The 26,926-nt window shown below is 40.3% G+C and overlaps 1 protein-coding gene across 1 annotated transcript in view; it reads right to left on the bottom strand.

Moving 5' to 3' along the window:
* Positions 1 to 25,793, bottom strand: part of PHIP (pleckstrin homology domain interacting protein) — a 105,827-nt gene extending 80,034 nt beyond the window's left edge. Inside the window, exons 1-7 of the mRNA XM_066179652.1 lie at positions 25,535 to 25,793; positions 25,367 to 25,425; positions 25,149 to 25,178; positions 24,932 to 24,991; positions 14,916 to 15,066; positions 14,704 to 14,802; positions 4,372 to 4,532 (exon numbers count right to left, since the gene is read on the bottom strand). Coding sequence (XP_066035749.1) covers positions 4,372 to 4,532; positions 14,704 to 14,802; positions 14,916 to 15,066; positions 24,932 to 24,991; positions 25,149 to 25,178; positions 25,367 to 25,425; positions 25,535 to 25,580 — 606 coding nt within the window. The 5' untranslated portion in view covers positions 25,581 to 25,793. The remainder of the gene's footprint in view (positions 1 to 4,371; positions 4,533 to 14,703; positions 14,803 to 14,915; positions 15,067 to 24,931; positions 24,992 to 25,148; positions 25,179 to 25,366; positions 25,426 to 25,534) is intronic.
* Between the last annotated feature and the right edge of the window lie 1,133 nt (positions 25,794 to 26,926).

Genomic DNA, 26,926 nt, shown 5'->3' with positions numbered 1-26,926 from the left:
ATTCTTTCTCAACAACCTCAAGTGGTTTCATCTACATATTTATACTTAACTCAGGTTTTGCTGGTCTTCCCACACAATTCTAACAGCGACTTGCCCATATACAACGAATTCCCAGCCCTAACAAAAAAATTCAGAGCTCATTCCTTCATTTTTTATTGCATTTCTGTGCCTTCCCAGAAGTCTGAGCATCTGCACCACATCGTGGCTCAACACCCTGACATTTGAACACTGCACACACACTGACAGACAAGGTTTACTGTAAATATTTAATTCAATTACTTAGGTGCAGAAGCAATACAAAGCTGTGTTTTAACATCCAAAGCATTGATCCGCTACTGGACACACACAGGTGCTACAAGAAGTTACAATATGACACTATCCTTATAAAATTTGACCAGTTTTTTCATTCCATCTGCTTACAGTGCCTCTGCACATCTGCCTCTGTAATCTAGCATTTACACGTCAAAGACAGCAGAAGGCATGGCAATACTATCATCAACTTTTTATAAAATAGTACCAGGTCTCCTAGGTAAAGGAAATAGTTTAAGAAGCTTCTTCATAATTATATTTTTTGCCTCTTGGGTGAGAAGAGCAATGATACAGCCTATACTATTTCTACCTACCCATAGAACTTCCATGCTGAGATTCTGTGGAACACATTTGCTTCATCTAACTACTAGACTGCCACAGTGCCAAAGCAGGAAACACAACCAGAGTCTTGAGTTACAGCAATGAGCAGAGGACAGAATTACAGAATTGTTGAGGTGAGAAGATACTTTGGTCTAGTCCAAACTCCCAGCTCAAGTAGGGTCAGCTGTATATGATGCTGTATCCACCACTCAGGTTTTGTTATCTTCTGGGCATCTACTGAAGGCACCCTCTTGTTCCATCACCCAGGTCCTTAAATGAAGCATGAGAGACTACCAGTCTCAGCACCAAACCCTGTGGTATAGCTCTAGTGACTGCCCTTCAGCTGGCCCTTGTGCACCTATCCACAACCCTTCAAACCTGAAAATGCCCTAAACTGACAGTCTCACAGTCTACACGTTTAACCTGTACATCATCAGTTTGTCAGTAAGTATGCTATAATTATCTGAAAGATAGTATCTCCTCATGTGGTTCTGTTCACTCCAGAGTATGAAGAAGCTTGTATATTCTTCTCAAAATGCAGTCACCACCAAAAACCCAAGAAGTTGAGACAGAAGGGTATGTGTGCTTGCTGGTGTGTAAAACTGCAAATAAAAGCCTCACTGCTGAAGAGAGACCTGAAAGCAGGAGGAGGGAATGGCAGACCCAAAACTAACAAACACTAGAAAAGGTAGAAATCAGTCACAGACAAAGATGTAAAATGGTCAGCAAGGAAAAAAAATTTAAAAATAGTTGGGGCACCTAATACCACCTGAAGGGTCCCCAGAGGTCTTTTTAGTAACAGCAAACCAAGGAAAGAGGATCAGCATAAAAGAGGCCTGCTCCCTGCCAGCTGGCTAGTGTCACTGTAGAGGCACATGCTGTACATCTCCACTGCAGAGAAAAAATACTGTCACCCAAGTTTCAACAATGAAAATGGGGTGGGAGGAAGGCAGGGGGAAAAGGAAAACAAAAGAAAAAAACTAAGGTAAGATTGTAAATTCTGCAGCACCCTGGCAAGACATCAATATTAGCGTTCAAATAAATTCATGTGTTTCTATCTGATCTAAATGGGACAATCCACAACTCTTAAAATAGTGTTGCGATTCTACTAGCAAGGGCATTTGGCTTACACCACAACTCATGTTTCCAAGGTTATATCCACAACTGCCACAAATTATGTACCTATTAAAAAGCATGTGTCAAAAGTGAATCCTAAAAACAACTTCAGCACCAAGAGAGAATTGATGACTGCATAACCAAGGTATGGAGTAAAATTGGTTCATTTTCATACCATTACACACACTTGTGGGATGAAGTGAAACTGCCAAGCAACACACAAATTAATCTTGGGTTGGAAATCTTACACAGATTATTACACAATGCTGTTTACTATTCCCTAGAAAGAACAATCTCAGCAGAGACAGGAAAATAAAGGTGGGAAGAAAAGGAGGTTTTTGCTTTAAGTAGTGCAGAAACTAGAGATGACAGTATTTGTTTCTATGACCCTGCATGGGTTCTGCAAGTTATACTTTTCAATAGAACCAGAATACAGTCTCTACAGGATACAGGGGGGCAGCTGCCTCACCACAGTCTTCCAGACAGATTGCAGGGGAATCTATTCCAGCATCTGAAACACATCCTCCTCTTCCTTCTCCACTCATGATAGGGTCTGCAGGGCAGTTTCTCTAACGTATTCTCACTCCTCTCTCCCAACTGCAGCTGCCCTGCAATTTTTCTCCTCTTCAAATACGTTATCCAGGTGGCACAACCACCATCATTGATGTACTGAGCCTTGCCCAGCAGAGGGTCTATCTCAGAGCCGGCAGGCACTGGCTCTGTTGGACACGGAGGAAGCTTCTGGCAACCTCTCACAGAAGCCCCTCCACTACCACAACCTAGCTACATGAACACAAAAAAGACCAAGTAAGCTAGTAAGAAAAATGTATACTGTCCTATTTCCACTGTCCTTAGGCAAAATAGAAGTAATGTCTTTCTAGCAAAGACAACATCTCCCAGACGACTATGACTCAAAAATGTGCTGAGAACACCTTTTCCTTTTAATTTGAAACAGAACATAAATAAAGCTTGAATTTAGAGACTTTCAATCCTTCAGATGTCAGGTGGAACAGGAAACAATTATGATGCTGCTTCTAGAACCAACTATAAATATAAAACAACTTATCTAACTAACATCACACTGAAAGGTTGTGGAGTAAAAATGTATGGCAAGAACAATTCCCTAATGATGTATGCAAATTTATATACCACACTAGAGACTTTGGAAGTTGCAGTGATCTAGACTGAAAAGAACTGGCACCATTTCATTATACAGGTGCAATTACAACACAACAGTTCATGACTGTTTATTCACTGACTATAAGAGGCCAGCTACAGCAACTTTACTGAAATGTGGAATACAACCATTTGCCAACATCCACCTAAACATCTACACGAAGATTTACCTAGAAGTGCAGAGATAAGAAATTCAGTCCCAGGCCCTCAAAAATAAAAATTCAGCAACCACAATTAATATCTATGGCCACTTTATTTAACACCTGAAGTAATCATCATCTAAACTGGGAACTTTCTTTCAAGCAATTAGACTGGGACACCAGTCAGCAAAGGAATGCCAGCAAAACTCTGAGGTTGCAGAAACATATTGCCCCTCTCCACTACCCATTTTACTTTAGGTTGTTCTACTTCTCACTTTGAAAAGAACTGCTGTTACAGTCAAGACAATTCTCTCAGTAAATCTTTAATGCATTCTGCCATGTCCCATACAAAATAAACCCACATCACAGAGCCCATTTCCTGATAAGTAAATCACATATAAACCACAGGACAAAAGATTTTAATGCCTGTGATTTAGCTTGCTGATGAAAACTAAATGAATATGAAAACAAGTCTCTTCTATGACTGAAATAACAAGTGAACAAATAAATAGGCCTGGTCAAAACACTGCAAGGAGTCCCATTCCTGCAACCATGTATCTCCCCATGCAACAAAGCAAGATGTATGTGGGCAAAAGGGCGAATTATACTTGCAACTGCCTTGAAAGAATTTTAGAAGTTAGGACTGCAAGGCAAAATAGGAAACCTGAACTGTACTATCAGCATTATTCAAGCTATCTGACATGAAGTTAAAAGGACACAATCAAGCTCCTGAATCTACACATGTATCAATTACATCCAGTGTTTGTTGGAAGGCAATAAATGCAGCCAAGGTATCCTGCACTGGCATGAATTGTGTTTATGAAATCCTTGTCTCTAGTGAAATTGACTACTTACCAAGAAATCTAAATATTACATTGACATCTATGTGGTTTTCTAAATCCCATCCCTTGGGAAACCTGCAATTTCAGTATTGATTTCAGACATGTGTCTACTGTTTATGACTTAACAACAACAAAAAAAAGGCAAACTGTTAAAAATACTAAAAACACTAGTATTTAAAAAAGTTCCTAGGATCTCATAAAGACAATTTGTTGTTGTGAACGTACATTTGTTACAACACACCATGTGACTGTTCTCTCTCTGACTTCCTAATCAAATTCTGTGGTGGCAGTTCCTTCTTTTACTTATGTTTTTGCTAGAGAAAACAAAGGCAAAAGAAAGAACATACACAGGGTAAATCCTTTCCACTGAAAATGAACAGTTTTCTCAATGAACTACACAGAGCAGCAACCACCATATTATGTGTACTAAAAAAAAAAAATTACAAAAATAAAGGTTTCGTACTCACAGTAAATATTCGCCTGCCAGTCCGATCAAAAGTTACACAGTATACAGAAGATAAGTGTCCTAAAATTCGTTTGTGCATCTTCATATGCTGATAGACTGCAGTTGGAACAAGGCGTTCAAGTCTGTATTTTCCATTTAGTTTTCTTGAAAACAGGGTATCCACTACCAAACGGGTAAAGCAAAAAGAAGAGACAGATTTATATTGCATTCAGAAACTAAAATACTCCACAAGGATGGAAAATTTATCTCAACACTGGATCACTTGTGCATATGAAGAGCTTACTATAGTAATTACCTGATTTTGCTCTTGTTAGAGGAATATATACACAAAAGTAGCCCATAACAGACATGGAAAAAGTATTGAGCTGCAAGGCATAGTATAAAGATGTAATACAACTTCCAACTTTAAGTGCCCAAATTCAGGAGTACTGAGGCAGCTTCCATGAAGGAGTAATCTAACTCAAATATAAGAAGTGTAAAAGCTTCCACATAGTTATTAGCTGAATGTCAGCACACATTCAAATCTTCTCCAAGGCAACCTGCTTCTTGAGGTTTGCTCATTTATCCACCAGTTGTATGACCATTCAGTTTTTAAGAATCCAACTAAGCAAACACACACAAAATCACCAAACAAAAATTTACAAATGAATTTACCAAAACTTACAGAAATTTCTGATTATGACTAAATTTCGACTTGTTGTTTCAAAGAACTTAGTGATGTTATTCAAGTTTAAGAGCTAACAACTTCCAGGAGCAAGAATTCACTTTACAAAATGGAAATCTTCCATCAAGAATGTCAGTGAAGAAAATAAAGCTCACCATAAATTATTTTAAACTGCTATTCATGCAACAATAAAGCAACAAAGTATCATTCTTGTCTGTATGGATACATAAACATTAGTCACACTCCATATCCTCATCAGACCAAAGAATGGCAATGGTGATACATTTTATAATCTGCGACAAGGCAGGTAATGTAACATTCACACACAGAATGGTGTTGGAAGATCTAAAGCATATTTGGAAGGGACCACAGTGAGTCACCCAATCAAGTCTCCCTGCTAAAACAGTGCCATCCTAGGGCATGTGGCACAGGACTGTATCTAGACAGTTCTTGAATGCCCCCAGTGAGGGAGACTCCACAACCTCTCTGGGCAACCTGTTCCAGTGCATAGTCACCCAAACAGGGAAGAAGTTCCTCCTCATATTCAGGTGGAACTTTGTGTATCAGTTTCTGCCCGTTCCTTCTTGTCATATTGCTTGGGGACTACTGAGAAGAGTCTGGCTTCTTTCTCTTGGCACTCTCCCTTCTGATACCAGCAGACATTGCTAAGGTCACCTCTCCATTGTTGCTTCTCAAGGATGAGCAGGCCCAACTCTCTCAGCCTGTCCTATTTATCTCAGAGAGACACTCCAGTCCCTAAATCATCCTTATAGCCCTCCACTGGACCCACCCCGAGACCTCCACGTCTCTCTAGTGCTGAGGAGCCCAGAACTGGACACTCTAGATTGACCTCATCAAGGTTGAGTAGGTCACTTCCCTTGACCTGCTGGAAGTGCCTAAGGCATCTCTGGATACCACTGGCCTTCTTGGCCACACGGGCACAGCTGGCTCATGTACAACTTGCTCCCAAGTATCAATTGCAAAAGAGCTACAAACCCCTTGCATGGCTCAGGTTTGCCCCAGACCAACGAAACAGTTGTTCATAAGCCAGCACAGGCCAAACTACATGAGATACGCAATTTTTATAGTGGGATTGTAGCTACTCTGTAAGAACCACGAGCTTCATGTGTTATAGCCAAGTGCCAAGTCCATTAGCCTCAGGCCCTAATTCAAGGAAGTTTTCCTAGTTCAAGCAGCTCTGTGAAGAAGTGGAATTATGAGCTGTGGAGCAAAGCACTTTTAGTCAAGGAGCAATTGCTGTCTTAAGGCTCTACTGTATCTTCACCCTTCCCTCCTATCAGAAAAAGATGTGGTTGCATTTGTTTATGACAAAGTTTTCCCTTGCTAGCGGTCTACTGCAGAACAGCAGGAAATCAAGATCAGTTCAGGCACAAGATAAATCTAGTTTTGGTACCTGACAAATCATCCTACGTTTAAATATAAAACCTCAACATAAAACCACACACAGAAGAAAAAAAGAAACCAAACAAGTATGTACTAAAGGTCTTTGTCCCAACAAAGTGAGTTTACACAATAATCTCAACCTACACAGAAATTACTTTATGTCTACTTTTAATGTAAGAGGGATATGGTTGATGGATATCTCAATGCCTTCAAATGAAACAATAGCTCACAAAAAGTGAAAAAAGTTTAACTAAAAGTATAATTTGTAGCGATGTGTCAATGAAACAGAACTGCAGGGAGACTATTTAGGATAAAATAACAAATGACTTTTCTGAATCACTTGAGATTAAGTTTGAGGGGATTTATGGGAGTGGGTTGTTTGGTTTTGGGGAGTTTTTGGTAACACTGGAGAAACTAAGTTTGGCAGAACACAAGCCAGCATTCCCAAGAATGGTCTCACCAATGGCAATCACCAATATGCAACTTACTACTAGTTCACATATCCCTGGGAAACTCAACAGGTGAAACACCCCTGGTACAGTAACAATCAACCTACCAGAGGAAATAAAAGGTAATACTGTGACACTAGAAACAAGAACACTGGAATCCATCTTACCCTTTATCCTTGATCAAAATTTAACATGTGCAAAAATACCAAAACTCGTTAAAAATAAAACTAAGTGAATTCCAAAGCAATTTGACATGAAAAAACCCCTCCACCGTATTATGAACTTACCTTCTCTGGGAAGAATTTTTTTTTACCAAGTTCATGCAATTAGCAGAGGGGAGGGGAAGAATCAACCTCTCACAGATTTGAACACTATCCATAAGCACATAACTTTCAAGACTTCCCAAACTGGGGGTATCTTTTGGTTATTTGAAATGGAATTCTCACATCCACCACTGTTTTTCAATATCCCTTTCATTTGACTACCTTTAAATTTACTCTTATCAACTTTGCCAAGTGCCGAGAATCTATCCTGATTTCTCTGACCAATTCCCACGATTTATTCCGAACACCTGCAAACTTCGCTAGCACATTAGTTTTTTGGGGTGTTTTTCCCCTCCAGAGTACAGGTAAAAATCAAAAATACCTGTGTCAAAAATTCCTGCATTCAAGCAACAAAATTGATTCTTCTTGTCCAAGCCAAGATCAGAAAGGTTACCCACTGTTCATAATAATGTCTTTGTACAAATTATAGGCCCTTTGTTTTATAACAATTGTTACATCAACTCCTGTCAAGTCTCTAACCTATTTAGCTTGATTTTAACTACATCTGGAAAGCAATGAATTTAGAAATCTCTACAACAGCAAGTCTAATCTCTCTCCTTTTAGCTGTATTAGGACTTTTCTGTCTTTGCTTGGCCTCACACAAATGAGTGAGCATGAAAAAAGCTGTTAATCACAGAAAGAATGACAAGGTATAAGTAGTTAAATTATTGCAGAGGGAGCCACAAACTATGTATGGGAGTGAAGGAAGATGATACTTTATCCCAGGATGCATTAGAGAATGCTGCTTGGGCCTTATAGTTGAGTCAACCAATATAAAGGGAAGGGTTGTAAAGAAGGAAACGACCGAACAGAGGTTGCATGCTCCTTGCTGGAAGGGTACTGTAAAATGGACAAAGCACTGAAAAAGTTATCCAATGCCTGGCTAACCAACGAAATTAATACAGCCTTGTTGCACAACACAGTATGATAAGCCACCACTTACTCCCAAAGGATATTCTGGTGTGAAAATCAGAATTCTTCATAGTTAACAATCAGTAAAAGCTAGTGACTGAGAAAGCTGTGAATTTGCTGACATTTTGAAATTTTTTCACAAATTTTATCATTTCAAGTTGCTAGCGATTGTTTACTAACTGGTTCCAAACAAAATTAAGTGGCTTCTAGTTTTCAGTAACTGGGTTCATGTTCATATAATATGACCAGCCTCCAAGACTGAAATGGTCTACTACCACCCAAACACTGAATGGCTGAGGGGGGAAGGAACCTATTCCAAGCCCCTGCTCAAGTAGGGTCAGCTAGAGCAGGTTGTTCAGTGCTGTGTCCAGTCCAGTTTTGAATGTCTCCAAGGATGGAGACTTCACAAGCTCTCTAAGCAACCTGTGCCAGAGCTCTTATTACCCCCAAAGCTGTTTTCTTATGTTTAAATAGAAGTTCCTCTACTTCATGTTTGGTTCATGTTCATGTCAGGATGCACCAATGAGAAGAGTCTGGCTCCATCTTCATCACATGCTCCAATTCAAGTATTTATAACCATTGATACTACCACAACCATCCTGCCCATGCCATGCTTTCTCTTCTCAAGGCTTAACAAGTCCAGGTCTCTTGGCTCTTCCTTATATAACAGATACCTCAATTTCTTCATCACCTTCCTGGTCCCTTTGACAGACCAGTTAACAGCTAAAGATGGTCCACGTACGTCTTTTCCTGAGGAGCTGGATCCAGCACTCCAGGTGTGATCTTATTTACACTGAGTAGAGTGGAAAGAACACCCTCAACCTAATGGCAATGCACTGCCTCCAGCAACCCAGGATGCTGCTTGGGTTTTGTGTGCAAGGGCACATTGTGTCTGACACATTCAGCACCAGGACAGCCAGGTAGTTTTCTCCAAAGCTGCATTTCAGCAGGTCAACCCCCACTATCCACAGGTACATGAAGTTATTCCTCCCCAGAGGCAGGACCTTTGCTCTTCTCTTTGTGAAACTTCATTAGATTCCTGTTGACCCATTTCTCCACCCTGTCAAGGGCCTCCTCAATCATTCACTAGTCCTGGATTTCAGATGTTTGCCCAACTTTCTGTTTCATCATCCAAGTTATTAATGAAGGTGTCGAACAATACTGGCTCTCACACCAACCTCTGGAGTACACTGTTAGTGACTGGCTCTTGGGCCAGTCACTGCAATTCACTCTGCTGATCATGGTCCTTTGACCCCAGCAGTTCTGTCATATCTTTTCAGTTTATCATTGAGAACGTTATGGGAGTCTGTTCAGAAAGCCTTGCTGAACTCGAGATAAATAACATTCACTATTGCCCCCTAATCTCCAAGCCCCTCATCTCCTTTAAAAGGATATTGGGCTAGTCAGGCATGACTTCTCCTTCACAGACCAATACCAACAACTTTTAACCATGTACTTGTCTTTTCCTACATTGACGTCCAGAAATATCTGCTTCATAACTTTCCCAGAGACTGAGATGAGGAGAACCCACCTTTAGTTCTATAAAGTCTCCTTCTCAACCTACTTCAGGTCCCCTGCCCCACTCAGCAGCAGGACTATTGTTCCTCCTACTGCTGATAAACCTGTAAAAACTCTTCATGTGTTGTTTCACATGCGTCACCAGATTTACTGCAGAAGAATTGCAACCTCCATTACTGCAGAATCACAGAATGGTTGTAATTGGAAAGGACCTCTAAAAATCATCTAATCTAAACCCTCCTTTAAAAGAAGGACCAAATATTGCTAGGGATCTTTGACTCTAGAGTTTAAAAAAGCAAGTGGGGCAGAGAAAAAACATGCCATTCTTGACCTAAAGGCTGTAAATGTAAGAGTTTAGATTCCTTTTTTTTTATAAGGGCCACTCAAGTGTTTTTTTCAAATATTGCTTCTGCTGTCACAATTCACTGCTACCAACAACCTTAATCTCAAAACCACATATCTCAAAGAGTCAGAAACACCTTATTTGTTTTCTTTCCTGTGGAACAATGTAAAAAACAAACAAAGCCAATGGCAGTGAAGTGGTAGGAGTTTCCAGTGGAACTTACAAAAGAGTATAGATTTTCTCCCACTCAAAAGACATCCAACAGGCACCATATGAACGCCTTCAAAGTTTCAAAACTTCTCTAACTTATTCCCCACCCAAAATAGAACAAGTAGCTCAAAGTAAAACAGAAATCTGTTCAAAGGAAGAAAAATTTGAGGGTCTGAGAGATATGGCAGTATTAGCCCTCTTTTTTTTTTTTTTTTCACTTGGCTTTCTTTCTGCTTTCTAATTTTACCAAAGCAATCAATTCTATTTCCTTATTTACATGGTCTTATCCTTGAATTTGGAATATGCCTTAAAGATGGGAGATAGTAACCTGCCTTATCCACTAGCCAGTGATAAATCAAATTTAATTTTGTACCATGTATAAGTTACATTCTTAAAATGCATACACAACCTTTCATTTTCTTCCTTTCTGGAGTTCTATTAAACTAATGTAAGTTCTGTTCTGAAAACCAGAATCCAAGTTGGTTCCCCCTCTAGTCACACAAAAATAGAACCAGATTCAGAAGACTCCTGGAAGGATACCCAAAGGATATAATTCACTTACAACTCTTACCCTTATTGAATCAAGTTTCATTAACTTAAGAGGCTAGACAGGCCTCTAATGAATACCACAGAATTCAGAGCTGTGAAAAATAATAGTAGAGACTGCTAGACAACTCCTTTCATTCTCCAAGCTAGTAAGACTGAATGTATCAAACATTCAGTTTGGGGGTTTTTTCCCCCCTTCTTCAAAGATTTCCAAGATCAAAAAATAAAAAAAAAAAAGCCTGAACTGACTTCCAACTTTCTACCATTTCTCTGCTCAGCTTCTGAACTCTATACAGTATTCCAAATCTCTTGACTTAGAGACGACTGTCAACCAAGTAAAATGATTAAGCTTGCTATGTTATGAAGCCAGAACTTGTCTCTGATCATATCATGAAGGTAAAAGAACATCAGGTCCTAACTGGAGTATTTCCGAAAACACAGAAATTCTATATAGACCTCAAATTCCACACACAATATTCATTTGCTTGATGAAAGCAACTGCCAACCCTTCCTAATTCAGAGTGGTAAGACGTGAGATATTTCAAGAGGCAGAAAACAAAAACAAATGAAAGCTACACAATCTCAAACATTTCCAAACTTCCCTGACTTCAGTAACACCCCACTTGCTTTCACTATATAGTTCCACCAGTATTTTACTCAAAGTTCCATGACTTCTACATTTCACTTATTCTTGCACACCAACAAGTCATTTATTGAAGTATAATTCACTCTGGACGTGACCAAACATAGACATTTACACTGCTTTCAGTGTAATAACACTGCATTCTCTTTACAGCCAAAACACCAGCACCACTTAATAAACATACTGAAAAAAGTGGAAAATGCTTCAGAACTTTTCTTGAGGTTGATTACTCTGCAAAACCATGAAATATTGGTTTTGAAAGGCAGATAGATTTGCTGGTCAGGAAAAAAAAAATCTTCTTTGCCTGGGGCAAATAGCCAGTCTCATTCAGGTTCTCACACCCAAGTGGTCAGCTTTCCCAAGAGTTCTGAGCTCAAAGCTCTCAAAGGTTTATGCTTAGGTTTGTTCCTTTTTCAGCAGTTCCCAAAAATTACTGAAAAAGAGCTCTTTTTATCTTTCTGCATCCACGAAAATGAGACCTTTAACAAAACAAATTAGCATATGACCCAGCTGCTTTTGTTCTTAATTAAGCACTTCAGCAACTTTTTTTTATAAGATACATTGCACAAGTGAGAGCAACTGGACAAAAACTACTCCACATTGAAGTTTTACTTCTCTTTATCATGTTCTACAGATACTCTGTAGTTTTCAGAGGAAATACATATTTGTACAGATCTATTTTAGTTGGTATAAACCAGCTACCTACAAGGCAGTTGGCACAACATACACAAAAATAATTCTAAATAATACCCCATCAGCATCATACCTGCATTGATTCATCAGGCTAGGAAATAAATTAATGACTTTGTACATTCACAAAAATGTAAGTTAAGTTTTACTGCACAACACAGAAGAATTTCAGTCTTTATTTCTGTTCCTCAAACATTAGTAGGTTATCTACCTGAAATACATACAGCCTGAAGAATAATAGGTTCTAACTTTTTTTTTTTTTTAACATAAAATGTAGTCTCTTCCCAGGGGAACACTGGAAGTTATTCCAGGAAATGGAAAAAAAATTCTAATTCATTTTATAAAAGAAGTGTTATACAAGTTCCTTATTTCATTGAGAGATCAGAATAGATAGAATAAGATAAATCAAAAGTAAATTCTTTAGCATACAACTCTAAACCAAATATCCCAAAAATCCAAATACACTTCACAGTTGAAAACATTCAGTTACCAGTACTCATATGAATGTTTGGAAAAGGAAATTACTGGTCATGAAAAAAGTGGTATTCAAAATAACTGTAATTTTGCAAACATTCAGTGCTCTGCAAAAGGTTCAATAAAAATAACATTTATTTAGAAAGCCTGATTTGTTCTTCTCTAAAAAGTCTGAAAGTTATTTTTCTTAACATTTCATTTCACTACCACAGCAGCTCTACAGCTTTCTTTGAACTTCAGCTACCATGGATCTCATACACTGATCTTTTTCCCTTTAAAAAGCATACAGCAGCTACCATACACTGTAAGCTACAGTACAACATAAAACAGTCCTCAACCATTCTGATTCCTCCAACATGTTTTAAAATTTGTTCACAAGAAAAACTAAGCAACCACTAAAGAAACCTTAGCTATTAAAAAGCTCAGTCCTACAGTCACCTTGCAAAAATAGCCCAAGATTTTCCAAGATTATTACAATCAAGCCATTGCACAACCACTCAAGAAGAGAATTTGCTAACCAGCAACAAACATTTTCTCCTACACACCTAGAGCACCACACAAAAAACGCCCTCTAAGGGAATACGAAACTCTAAACAAAAAACAAAACCACATGGAATGATGCAGGTGCTGCATTAGGGTTTCAGTGAACCACTTCTGACCAAAACAGTACCAGCAGAGGAGCTCCTAAAGTTCAGCTCTAAAAAGCAAGCAAAACCATGCCCTCATCCTACAGTTCCAGCATCTACAGAAATATCGTGGAAAGCATCTAACATGTTTTAAAATGGAAATGCTGCTAGGACACCAAATAGTCTGCCATCTACAAGTCAAAAATGGCTGTGCTCAACATGATAGTTTGGCTGTAGCATGGTTCTGCTCCAGCTGTTGGGAGAGAATTATAATTCTCTGGATTAAGTGTATTTTGAGATTTGATTTTGAGTTCCTTCAACTTAAGAAAAAATATAAATAGCCCAAATTAACCTCTCCCGATTTTATATGTTATGTGTATTTATTTAAATTCATTAAAAACTGAGAGGCTACCAAAGGCCTCCAAAAGGAGTTTAGGGATTGAAGAACTGCCCTGGCAAGTTACCACATTAAAAAAGTCTCTGTTCCAATAGCATCTGCCTACATATTTATACCATGATACTATACATAGTGTATGTATATATATATTTTTCACATACATTGTTATATATTAGTTTCCCAATATATCTGCAGTCTTGTCTCTTTTTGGCCAAGACAGAAACTTCTGTCTTTGCAGCAGCAGCTGTACCTGATCCAGAGCCAATCAACTGGATATTCTCTGCCCACTCTCATCGAACACTGCACATGTATCTGCAACTACTCTTTTGGTAAAAAAACCCCACACCTTTTCTGGTGTAATACACATGGACAATTTGGTCTTAATCATTCCCCCTTCAGTGGACATCAACAGAGAAACAAGATGCCAATGATTATGCTTGTTTTTCTATACATATCAGATTTTCACTGTAAAATCAGATAGAAAAACCCAAGTTACAAAAACCTTCAAAAATATCACATCTTGATCCTTCTAGCAACTAAACAAATGTGTCTTTGTTCTTAAAACATGAAAGCTAACAAACATTTCAGTGACCACATGAGAACTTAAAAATAGAAACTGGAATACCTCTGACCTCCAGCTTTCAGTTTTTTCAACAGTACAGAGAGCACATGCATCCTTCATATAAAGCAGAGCAGAGCAGGCTAAAGGACAGCTACAAAATTAGTGAATGGACCAGAGAGCAAAAAAGAATAACTTCTACAAGACCAAATTTTTTCCAAAGGAAATCATTACCAGTCTACATGACTAACTCTTCCTAACAATGGCCTTGTAGGATTGCTGGCCCATAATACTAATTATTTATCTACTTACATCTCTAAGAAAGAGTTTTGTTTGTATGTATTCATTGTTTAAATACATTTTATTCAATTTCATACTTCAAACACAAAATTAACTTCAGAGAAAATTTTGCAGTATAGAAACACTGCATCTGAATAAAACCACTAAAGGTAAGGTATGTGACACTAACAAGGATAAATATAAACAGAACTATTATTTATGTCTCACCATCATAATAATCAATTGCCCTGAGAGTTAGGCATTACAATGGCAGTGCCAGAATAAAATTGCCTTACCTATGCTAGGTGGACTGCCATAATTTACAGGGGACTCTGGAGGCCTTCCACAATGTAGTGCAGCAAGAGCAGATCCCTTCCATACAACATGTTTGCAACCTGTTTGTTAAAAATCACACCAAAAAATGAAGGCAAATGGGCTTTTTCATGCAAAAACACAGGAAAGATATGAAATATCAAGAACTCTCAAAATTCCCAGGAAATTTTCATACTTTTGTTTGTACGAAGCAAAGACTGTCTGCCAGCCCCTAATAATGTCTGCACTCCAGGGACACTCTGTGGAATTTCTTGCTCTAGAAGTGGTCCAAGTCGATGGCATATTTGAAGCAAGTGATCAGGTGCCAAGTGTCTGTAGTATTTCACCTATTATATCAAAGAGCAAACAAAACATTTGAGAAAGAATACAGTATTTTTAATGCATTACTGGTTTAATCTTTTTCCCCCAGATTGTTACAGAAATTCATAAGAAAATTATCAGATATTAAAGGATAAAAACAAATAATGACCTTTAAGTACAATAACTCATTCCAGCTGGTCTTAATTAATTCTTCTATTCAGCACATGCCACTTTGTACAGAGAACTGTTGGTATTTACTACTTTCTGACTTCAAGGCACAGTTGGTCATACAGTAATAAGCTCCCTTATAATCACAGTAAAAAAATGTAAGGTATATATTCAACATTACATTTAAACAGGGGTCTGGTCAATTTAAATTACTGTAAGATAAAGATGAGACAAAGGTTGTAAAGACAGCAACATTTACTTCTTTCAAGAATTACAAATACCAAATAAATAACATAGCTTTATAAAAGAAAATGCAAAAGCATTCTGCCTCAATTTACTTAAGTTAAAACACCTTGAAACTTCACAACTGGCTTGATTTGTTTTACGTCTAAAGCTTTTAAACAAAAATCTTGGCTTAAATAATTCAACTTTTAAATTGGTATAGGTCTTCTCCATTGCACCTATAAACATGACAAGTTTTTGTAACAGATCATAATTACACAGTACCAAAACAAGCTCCTATTATCAGCATCATAATTTCTCACCACTTCATAATAAACCACCTATAATGACTGCCAGATAAAAACAGTTTATTCCTTTGAGATACTATAATTCTAGATCAGAAAACTGTTTTAAATAACGGGGGGGGGGGGGGGGAAGCTTTTGAAATGTGTGACAACAGTAAAAATCCTACCAACATAAGGCTTTTGGTTAAGAAAAAGCATTTTTAAAATGCATAAGCTACTGTCAACTCAGACTATAACAAAAAAAAAATTGAAATAATAAATTAAGAGGGAGAATAGACTCAGTTTTCTCCAATTCTTGTAGAGAATTTGGCATGTAGTCAGTTTGTCCTTCATACAGCCTGAAATACATCTTCACAGTTTTACTTCACAGAAGAGGAAAAAGCCCATCAAAATACTGAAGAAAAGCTTGTGATGTTTTCTTACTGTATAATTAGAGGTCCTGACTGACACTTAGGCAGAATGATTCTTCTGTATTACACTCAATTAACAGAGTATACCTCATTCTTCATCAAATGTGCTCCCATCGTACTGACACACACCGTAATCATTTCATGTACTCCAGCAGTTTGTTAACATAAAGAGTGCTGATGTCTGAAACTGAGGTTCTGGAAAAACCTTGCTTACACCAGTAATTCCCACCACCACCACCACCTCCTAGTGAAGGAGGGAAAGTTTTCTCTCTCCTGTCTTGGTCTAACTCTGGCCAGCAGCTCAGCCTTCTGCAGCCACTTGTTCATTCTCACTGCAGTGGAATGGTGGAGAAAATCAGATGGGTAAAAGAGAAAAAGCTTGTGAGTTGAGATAAAAACAGTTAAGTAAGTAAAGCAAAATCTGCACAGCAAGCAAGGCAAAATAAGAATTCATTTACTACTTCCCATTGGCAGGCAAATGTGTAGCTGCTTCCTGGAAAGAGGAGTTTTCCTTCTGTGGATTATATTACATTTGTAGAAAGCCTGGCACGCCGTCTGAATTTGGCTGCCTAAAAGTCAAATAACTTTTTTTCTCACTTGTGTGAATTTTGCAAGTTTTCTTTAAAAAAAATTTAAAATTTATCTTTCAGTTAAATAAAATTGCAGCTCATCATAAAGATCAGTTAATTTAAAATTGCTAAATTCAATGTCATCAGACAGACACACAGAAGAGTGGCAAAAAGTCTTCCATTGTTATTATTATTATAAGAAAAAATAATCGGAATAGCAAAAAAAATCAACATGCTTTTTTCCTGCTTAAAGGAGAAATCAGTCAAAATACATGCATGAGAGCTCTAAGATACCTAAATAGCCATAAGAAGTTATGAAAGTGTATACACTTTTGGCCATCAACAGCCCTCATCCATCTCCTTAGCTTTTGGTCTCCTCTGCTGCTAGCAAAAGGAGCACAAAAGCTTAACAAACACTGCTCATCGCTTCATTACATCTGAAACCAGAATTTACATCTGTAGAACCTGAATTCATCTCTCAAAGATTAATAACTACTGGGTTTTTTGGTTTAACCACGAATAACACAACTAAATACACAATACAGTTGTCATTTTATCCTGCTCAAGATCCCTCAGTTTTACACACCCTAAGAAATGCACAAAATCTAAAGTAAATTAAGTAAATCATCTTTGACACATTCCAAAACTACAGCAAGCTGACATCTTGAGTCATATTTCTTGTGATTTGTCATCAGCCATGTGCTCACTTTTTTATTTTAGCAGAAACTAGGTAGGCTCAATTTGTCTTGCAGTTTTTAAAGCAAATGTTTTGATAAGAGGTATCTGTCTGTTTTGTTCTTTATCATCTGTATTAAACATCTCAATATATACCTTACACCCACACTGCTGTCTCTTCTCATTTAAGTCCATTTGTGTGAAAAGAGCTATTTATGCCACATTATGCAGTAGTTGTGTGATGCTTCCTCCCAGTATTTGTCTAAGTAATCATAGTTCACTACTAAGCAGCATTTGCAGCAGCTCATTAACAAACTGATTCAACAGTACTTAGCGAGCTGTAGGCTTTGCCAAAACAGAAGTGGCATCGCCCATTTAAACACTTGTCAGTTCCAGGACGTTTATGGAGCTATTTCATGAACCATGCAGAGTCAACATTTGGCTCTCATTTTGCTCCACAAAGCTAAAGTACACACAAGAAACAAATAAAAAGGTAGGTTTCATTTCTCTGTAAAATCAGATAGGAAAATTTATTTAATTAAAGCTTTAATTTGGACTGATTTTTTTTCCTTTTCTTCTTACACCAACAAATAAAATGTGGAACTTGAACAACTTATTAAAAACAGACTATTAATTAAGTTTTTTCCAGGTGACATTTCTTCACCACCTTAAAAAAAAAAATTCTTTATTTAGTGCAACTGCCTGACCACCTCAGGGCTGACCAAAAAGAGAAGTATGGTGTTAGAGATATTGTCCAAATGTCTCAGACAGCAACAGGCTTGGGGCTTTGACCGTCTCTCAAGGAGGTCTGTTCCTGTGCTACTATTGTAGTGGAAATCACAAATTAAAAAACCGTGTAACAGAAATTCACCCAATTTCTCCCTTTTCAAAAAGGAAAAACAAGAATTGCAGAAAAGATAACGACAACTTGGTAGCAAATCAAGACAGGAGAAGTTTATTTAATACATTAAACTAAAATTATTCCAACTGTTCCATGATGTGGCCTACCATGAAATGATTCTTGCACTGACAAACTGCAAAAAGAACCTAGAAGCAACAAAAATATACCTACATCCCAAAAAAAATCTACATCTAGAGCACTTTCAAGGCAGAGTTCTGAGACAAAACAAAATAAATTTTTGTTTTAATGGTAACTCTAAAAGCTTTGTCAAAAACAGAAAAGCTCAAGACAACTCAGAATGAAATCTGAAATGAATAGAATGAAAGAACAGAATGAAATTTGGTTTGATATCGATCTCTGATTCCAAGAAGAAAAAAAGAAGGCAAAAAAATAACAGATGTGCAAGTATTTAAAATTCATCTAGCTCTAAATGAAAATGAAAAGTGGACTCTACCGACAGGATTTTTAGAATTTTTAAAACTGTGACGTCAAACAGCATAAAAAGCACAAGATTTTTCTCTGCCAGTCCCCCCTAGCTGAAATTGTAGCTGTTTTTCTTCCTTGCCCTATTAGACTTCCTTTAATGTCTAATTCTGTTCTGTTCTTCCAAAAGAAATGCATAGAAGATGTGCCTTTAAGGTAAAATAATAAACTCTCTTTTTATTCTCACAGTCTTTTCACTTAAGTTAACACTTCTGAACTATTACTGTAACATAAATTAGAACTCTGTTAGGAAATATAAAATTTTCAGATCTTAAGCATAAATATTATTTTTTAGAAAAATCAAAAGCAGTATTACCCTTAAACCTCTTCCTTTACCAACTACCCCCAACTTGACCTATTCCAAACATGCAGCATGGGAATACACAAAATGCAGCTACACAGCTATCTGGACTAACATACAAATCTTTATTACCTTTGAAATAAACCTAAGTGCTTATATTTTTATTCTGCATGACTGCAGCATAATTCAGCATTAGAATCACAATGAATGAAACAAAAGAATCGTGATTTGACCTAGACTCTTTAGTTAAATTTGCAATACATAATGCAGTTATTCACCACCAGTGCTTTAGACATCAAGTAAAATATGACCTTACTCTAGTACTCCAAGTACTCTGCACACTGAAACATTCTCTCAAAACTTGTTCATTCCCCCCCTCACTCAGCCAACAGTCAACATGCTTAACTACCAGGCAGGCTGTAAATATGTTTCAGAAAAACACATTTCCACACAAGGACATTTAACAACAAAACCTACATCAGTCAGCTACCTGTATTCCAAGATGTGGGAGCTCAGTCTTACTAACACCAGCAATCCCACTTTAACCATCTTGCTATGTAACATATTACCCAAAACAAGCCCGGAAGTTGAATTACGGTAATTGTTGTACTATATCAGATCATCAGTCTAATAGAGTATTATGTAGCACCAGCCACTGCTGCCTTATCACTTTAAAATTAGGAATTGTAATGAAAGGCAAGTAGTTTTCTCTGAAGAATTCTCATTCCCTTTTTTCTTTTTTTAGGGGGCAGGTGAGGGGTGGTCTGGGAAGACAGGGCAGGAGCAATCATCAACAAGGAGAGAGAACCATATTTCCCAAAACATATTTATTTCTTGGATACTTTTTAATTCTGCTTGAGCTAAAACTGTATGAATATTTAACCACTATTTCCAATCAGAATGCCTATCACTTTACTGGGAGATTACTCTCTCTAATTAAATGCAACTATATGAAACCAGCCATTCCAAGAACACATTATTTTTTCAACTATTTAATGCTTTTAATAGGTGTGAGGCCAGAGCAGATAAACTCCAGCTTTAGTATAAACAGTGTGCTTACCACATGAGAAGGTGTGAGCAGAGGCAGCATTTATTGCCTTATGAACTAACACGTTCAGCTGTGGTTGTAACTACTAAATTATCTGCAGCTGTTTGCCTTTCTTAAACTTGCTCATGTTTTGTGGGTTTTGTTGGGTTGGGGTTTTTTAAACAAAAGTTATACTTTAGAAACTTGATATTCCTCTTCATCCCATCTCTTCAAAGTGTTCCTTTGTCCCAGTTTGAAAGTACTAGCATTATGGGAACAGTCTGTAGAGCAGAAGCACTTGTGTTTTAGAACTCAGAGGAGATCATTTAAGTTGATATATGTCCAACAGAAGCACTGGTAATGAGACCAAAAATCTGGCTAAGGATAACAATCAGAATATTTAGGTTTTCTTAGCCACAGTGGCAAGTCTTTCAGAACTCCTTCAAAAATATTGTATAGACTGTCCCCAGAAATACTGTTAATAAAAACTAGGCGATAATGCAACTCTGATTCAACTCGAGTTTTAATTTTGCTCCCTATTTCTTTGCGTATCTTTCCAGGACAATCAACCCTAAAGAAAAAAAACTACTTATTATCTGGTTACTTATTAAGAAACAGAATTTCTAAATAGTAACCACAATTCTGCCTAGAAGACCTACCTACTACATAAAGAAACACAGTATCAATGTACTCAGTGTCCCAGTCCCACAGATACTCTTTGTAACTTCACCTAGGTTTGCACCACAAGAACAGTCGAACGGCCTGAAAAGAGTGGTTTGTAATTTTCACTTGAAACCACATTTAGTAATTGTAGCCTAGAGAGGAGAAAGGCACAAAAGTCAGCAAAAAAGATCATCCACAGTTCCTGAGACCAAGACATACTGCCTACAAAAGATATTGGGCCATCCTGGTTGGTGTGAGGTCCCAGCCTTCTTCCTCCTCAACCACCACCGCGAATAAAATTCTAATTCAACACAGAAAATGACAATTACATTAAAATGCTGGATAAGAAAATTTACACAATAGTTGTGATCATCTATACTGTGATGCTTGTACCATAGAAGACCTTAAAAAAAAAAAAAAAAAAAAAAAACTAAAAGCAAAAAAACAACCAAACAAAAACCCCACAACATTCCCTATGGTAGCTCTAAATTGTCAATGTGAATCTCAACAGTTGGTTTCATTCAACTGAAGTCTACTTTGCTCCCAAAAAAAGCAACTGCAACACATTGTCCAAGCCCTCCTCACCCACTCCTATCATCTCCCTCAGGGTGGTGGTAAGACCCATGGTGTAGCACACAAAAAGAGCTGAGCCATCTTAAAATTACTGCTCATTATTCAGACAGTTCAGCTGCCTCATCCAACTAACCACACATTTGGATGAGCACTCGTGCCTACACAAAGGATGCAGCAAAAATGCACAGCTTTCATCCTCAGCATACAATTAGAGCAGCTACACCCATAGGGAAACAGCAACACGAAAAAAACAATTACCCTGGAGTCAAATGATGCACCAAAGCTTGCTCGTGTAACAAAGGCCCTAACAAGGGTGTTGAAAAGCTTAAAAACAACAACACTTAAAACATCTTATCCACAATGTATAAACAATTCACAGGGCTGCTTTGCTCTGCTGTAAATGAGCTGTTGACTCTCAAAATTCTTCAGTTTCTGTCCCCCAGTGAGAAATTCACAATCTTTCAAAAAGAGGGAAAAGTCGCATGTTTTCACAACAAAAGCAAGAAAACACAAAACATCCTGAGATCTGTTACTGAAGAGTCTCATCATCCTTGGTAGACCTACCAGGGACTCAATTCTCACAGGGTCTTAGGTTATAGCACAAACAGAAATCTTAATACTGGCAATATTTGAATGAGATTAGCACTCTGAAATAAGAGCCCACAGTATCAAAGCCATATTCAAGTGATTTATACCACACATGCTGACTCTAGGAAAATATAATTTAGGAAGACTGAAATTCAAGAAAAATCACTTAAGAATGTAATATAAACATAATAGCATTTCTAAACTCATGTATTTACCTATAGCATTACAAGCATGCACAGCATGGTATTAGCTTATTTAAGAAAATGAAACACTTACTTTTACTGGCCAAACAGAAAAATGAAAGTAACTTACAAGACGAAAATGGCACCAGATTCAACACTATGTGCACAAATTAAGTAACAGAAATAAAACATCTAGGGTTGTGAATTCCAGCCTAATAACAAAAACTTAAATTTAATAAAAATTCTTGAATAAATGCTTCCAAATGAGGACAAAATCAGAAACATCATCAGCTCTTGAAAATATATACTTTATATATATATATATATATATAAAAGGAACTATTAATTAAAAATATAGGCATAAGAGAAGGCATGATTTTGCACACAACAAAAGAGAACCTTGGGATTAAATTCCATCCCAGTTACACAGAGCCCTTATTCCCTCTCAGAGTAAGTCAGACATTTAACACTACATTTACTGATCATTTTATTTTTTAGCCTTTTATCCCTTCAGACCTTTCTACAAAGTTTAATGAAAGCTCAGGGCAGTCATGTCTGAGAAACGGTATCAAAACATGGCAAAACGTGCCATTTTGAGCAGGAAGAATTGGCATCTTAAAGCTCGAAAAATTTAAAACAATACCAAAACAAAAGAAACAATGTTAGCTCAATCATTCTCTATCTCAAAAGCTAAGGATCCTTTGGTTTGAGACAAATCAGTTTCTGTTTCATGAAACAGGATACAGTGAAAAACTCTTGTAGGAAGTGTAACTGTCATGCTGCAAATACACTTCCGTGCCAGCTTTCACATGCCTAAAATGTCAAGTAATCCAAAGTTCACACGGCTTTGACAACTGAGGCAAGAACAAATACAGGATGGAAGAGAAGCATCAAGAATTAAGTAACCAATTACACACACCCCATTCCCAACATCTAGGTAGGGACAAGGGGGAAAAGCACTTAGAAATGTTTATTAGCAAGCCTAAGGAAACTTTGTAATGAACAGAAGACTAGGGAAAGAGAAAGGACATAGTCAGCATTACCTCTCCAAATACAAGTTTCCAGCATCAAGTCCAAGTTTTGAGGAAGTACATTTTATATCATTACATACCTATGCTGACTAAATTGGCATTTACCTGCATTCCACAAACAAAAGCAGTTTCTTAGAAAAGGTCTGAATGAACTTTCTTACCAATTCTTCCTACTTCAACCTTTTAAATGTCTTTTTCCTCACTTTTTCCTCCTTCACATCCTTTTATATTCTGACTATATAGAAGAAACTCAAATCCATGCTACATTAAGACATGTATTTCCAAGTATTTATACTTTACAGGAAAAAGAAAGGTCATTGATAAGTTTTACCCAGCAACTCCTAGCATTGTTTGAAATGGGTAAAACGGCCTCACAGCCTTACAAGTAAATAACTAAATAAGAATAGCGTAATATATCATGCACTTCGAAATTACCAATTGAGTTTCTTCATATTTGATTTCAAGAAAGTTCAAAAGTAATGATACATATTCTTATTTTTTCCACAAGCTAATTGCTATCAATTCTTCCACAGCATACACATGAAAATGCCTGTGCCAATGCAACTCTTACTACAGAAAAAAGCAATGCTGCAAGCAAACCTGTTCTAACTAAAATAAATACCTATGCTTCAGAGTGTAACATTTGTTATGAAATTAAAAAAATGTATATGGCAACAGTCTTTATTGGAGGCATTACAGATGGAAACTGTTCTGTCTCCTTTTGTGTAAGCTCAGAAGTTCTCAACATATCTATGTTTCAGAAGTACCAGAGTTCAGAACTACTATAAGCAACCAGCAAGGGAAATCTCTCTTTGATGAGCATCACAAACAGGGCTCAATCTTTCTCTTAAACAGTTTTCAGAAACTCAGAGACTCAATTATACAATAGTGTACCTGCAATGAAAACAATACTAGCAACAAGTTGCTAACAGATACAGCTCAGACACCTTAACTGCAGTTTTCCCAATTGCTGTTCACAGCATGCTAGGAAAAAAAAAAAAAATCCAGGCCCCCTCTTTGCTAGCCAGAGCTACATCGCAGGGAGTAACACTTTGTTTTATCACTGATCTAACCCGAGATGAAAGGCACACACTAGGAAATTTTTAAAAAGAACAAACAAAAAAATCCACCTAAGTCAAATTTTGTGATGTGACCCTGGCAAGCCCGGTTGCTCGCACGCACCAGAGACACTGTATATAAAAACCTCCAGGCCACAGAAGGCAGGTCCTCAGCGGGGCACGCCCGAGGCCAGCGGGAGGGTCCCCGAGCGCAGCGCGGTGCCGGTGCGGGTCCCGGCCGGGCCGCGGCCATTGTGTGCGCGCGCGGGCGGCCGGCGCACAGCGCCCCCGCACGGCCGCACGCGCCCCGGCACCCGCCGCCGCTGGCCCCGCCCCGCCCGGCGCCGCGCCGCGCGCGCGACTGTGGCGCTCGCCCGCACCGCGTCCGTGACGTCGCGGAACGAGCGCGGCCGGGCCCGGCGCGCGCGTTGTTATTGACCCCGCTCGGGCGGGCGGGCACCGGCCGGACCCCGGCCCGAGCCCGCCCCGGGACACTCAGAGCGGGCGCAGGGAGGGACAGAGGCTGTTATAAAATTTTAAAAATAAAGAAAAAAAATTCCAAAGTTTTGCTGCCTTTTTTTTTTTTTCTTTTTAACTTGCCTTTTTTTTTTTTTTTTTTTTTTTTGCGGGAAATTCAATTTTTTTACCGGGCTGCTCAGGGAGAGTGAGGGAGGGGGAAAAACAACTTTGCTCGCCGCAGCGCTCTCTCCTGTTACCAGCGCCTGCTCCTCTTACCAGGTTCTCGTAGCTCCGGGGATGTTCCTTGCCCGTCCAGTCCGTGCGCTTGGGCAGCAGCTGAGGGAGGGAAGAGAGGGCGCCCCGTGAGCGGCTCCCCCTCCCCCGAAGAGCCCCCCGGCAGCGCCCGGGATGGGGCGGGGGAAGCGGGAGAGCGAGGGAAGGGGGAGGGAGGCCGCAGGCGGGGCGAGTGCCGGGTGCACGGCGCCGCTCTTACCTCTTTCTCCGCCACTTCTCGGATCAGGACCTGCAGCAACAACAAAAGCGGGGCGTGAGAAAAGGTTTCAAAAAGAGAGAAAAAGGGAGAAGGAGGACGAGGCGGCCAGCGCGCCGCCCGATCAGCCGCCCTGCCCGGCCGCCCCCTCCCCGCCAGGCCCGGCGGCGCCATCCATCCATCCCTCCATCCATCCATCCATCCCTCCATCCATCCCCTACCTGAGCCGCTTGTTGGCATGGTCCGTCCTCCAAAAAGCGAGCGATGAGGAAGTAGAGCTCTGCGGGGAGAGGAGAGGCCGTCAGGGCTGGAGCTCGCCCCTTTCCCGCGGGCTTCCCTTTCTTCCCCCTGCCCGCCGCCCCTCTCCGGCTCCCCCGGCCACCACTCACCCGCTCGCAGCTCCGCCGTGTGCCGGCTGCCGCCGTCCCCGGACATGGCGAGGCGAAAACCGGGGAGGGGAGGGGGGGAAAGGGGGAGAAGGGGGGTTGCCCGGGCCGCGCTCCCGCGGCAGCGTCGGGTCCCAGCGAAATGCGCCCGCCCGGTCGCTGTCACTGCTCGTTCAACGGGGAGAGTCTCGGCTCCACCATTCAACCCACGGGCAGCAGCAGCAGCAGGAGGAGGAGGAGGAAACAACAACTCGCAGCCGCCCGCCGCCAACGCCGCCGCCGCCGCCGCCGCCGCCGCCGCCGCCAGCCAGCGCGAGCGAGCACGATCCCTCCGCCCGGAGAAAGAGTCCCCTCCTCCTCCGCGCCCCCTCCTCAGCCCCCACGGCCCCGCGCGCCGCCCCTTCCCCCCGCGCGCGCCCCCCCCCACCCCCAGTCCCCGGCGCTGCCTGGCGGGGGCGGCCAGGCGGGAAAGATGGGGGGAGCCGGGCTCTCCTCCCTCAGGCTGCCGCCCCGCTGCCGCGGCGGGCCCCGGCGCTGTCCGGCGTTGGAGGGGAGAGAGGGGCTAGCGCTACGCGTTTATTAGCGGGAAGGCGGGCGGGCTGTGGCAGAAGATGTCGGCGGGGTGGGCGGGAAGGCGGCGGGCGGGCGGCAGAAAGGCGCTTTCTCTGCGCGGTGCCGGCGCGCGGAGGGATACGACGCACGGGGAGGAGGAGGGGCTGCGGCGGGGCAGCGGCGACTCGCGGTGGCGGCGGCGGCGGCGCTGGAAGTTCCCGAGTTCCAGCGTCGCAAGAATGGGAAGCGAGCGAAGCCAAAATGCCCCCGGGGAGCGGCCCCGCTGGGGAGGCCTGCCACTTCCACACGCCCTGCTCGCCGCGGCTCCCCCATAGCCCAGCCCGCTCCCTCGGAGCCAGCCAGGGACCTCGGGGCGCTGCCAGGGGCTTTGGCATCTGCGCGTAAGTGCCACAGTGTCACGCGTTGTTGGTTCTTATTCTTGCAACATCGTGCCCGGGTTCCTGCCGTGGGTCTGGAGCGGGGGGGATATCCCAGCAAGCCCCAAACAAACAGAAAGGCGCCTTTCTCCGTTGTTCGCGGGGTTACCCGCGCTGCTCCCCCTGAGGGGTGAAGGGCTCGCAGGGCGCTCGCTTTGAGATAGTCCCTTAAAAAAAAAAAAAAAAAAAAAAAAAAAAGACAGGAAAAAAAAAAAGGCAACCGAACAAACCCTGACAGGTGATAACGATTTTATTCATTGCTCTTGCCGCCAACCAGATCAGACCTGCGGGACTGACGAATCTTCTGCCTTCCAGGAGCGATGGGAAAGAGGAGTGTTGTCAACGCGAGGACGAGCGATGGATGGTGATGCCTGCAACCTATGGCTGAACTGGAGGTAATTCACTA

Source organism: Chamaea fasciata, unplaced genomic scaffold (genome assembly GCF_029207755.1).
Source record: "Chamaea fasciata isolate MVZ Bird 193981 ecotype frontalis unplaced genomic scaffold, bChaFas1.0.hap1 SCAF_3, whole genome shotgun sequence".
Taxonomy (NCBI): Eukaryota; Metazoa; Chordata; class Aves; order Passeriformes; family Sylviidae; genus Chamaea; species Chamaea fasciata.
This window is presented reverse-complemented; position numbering and strand designations above follow the sequence as displayed.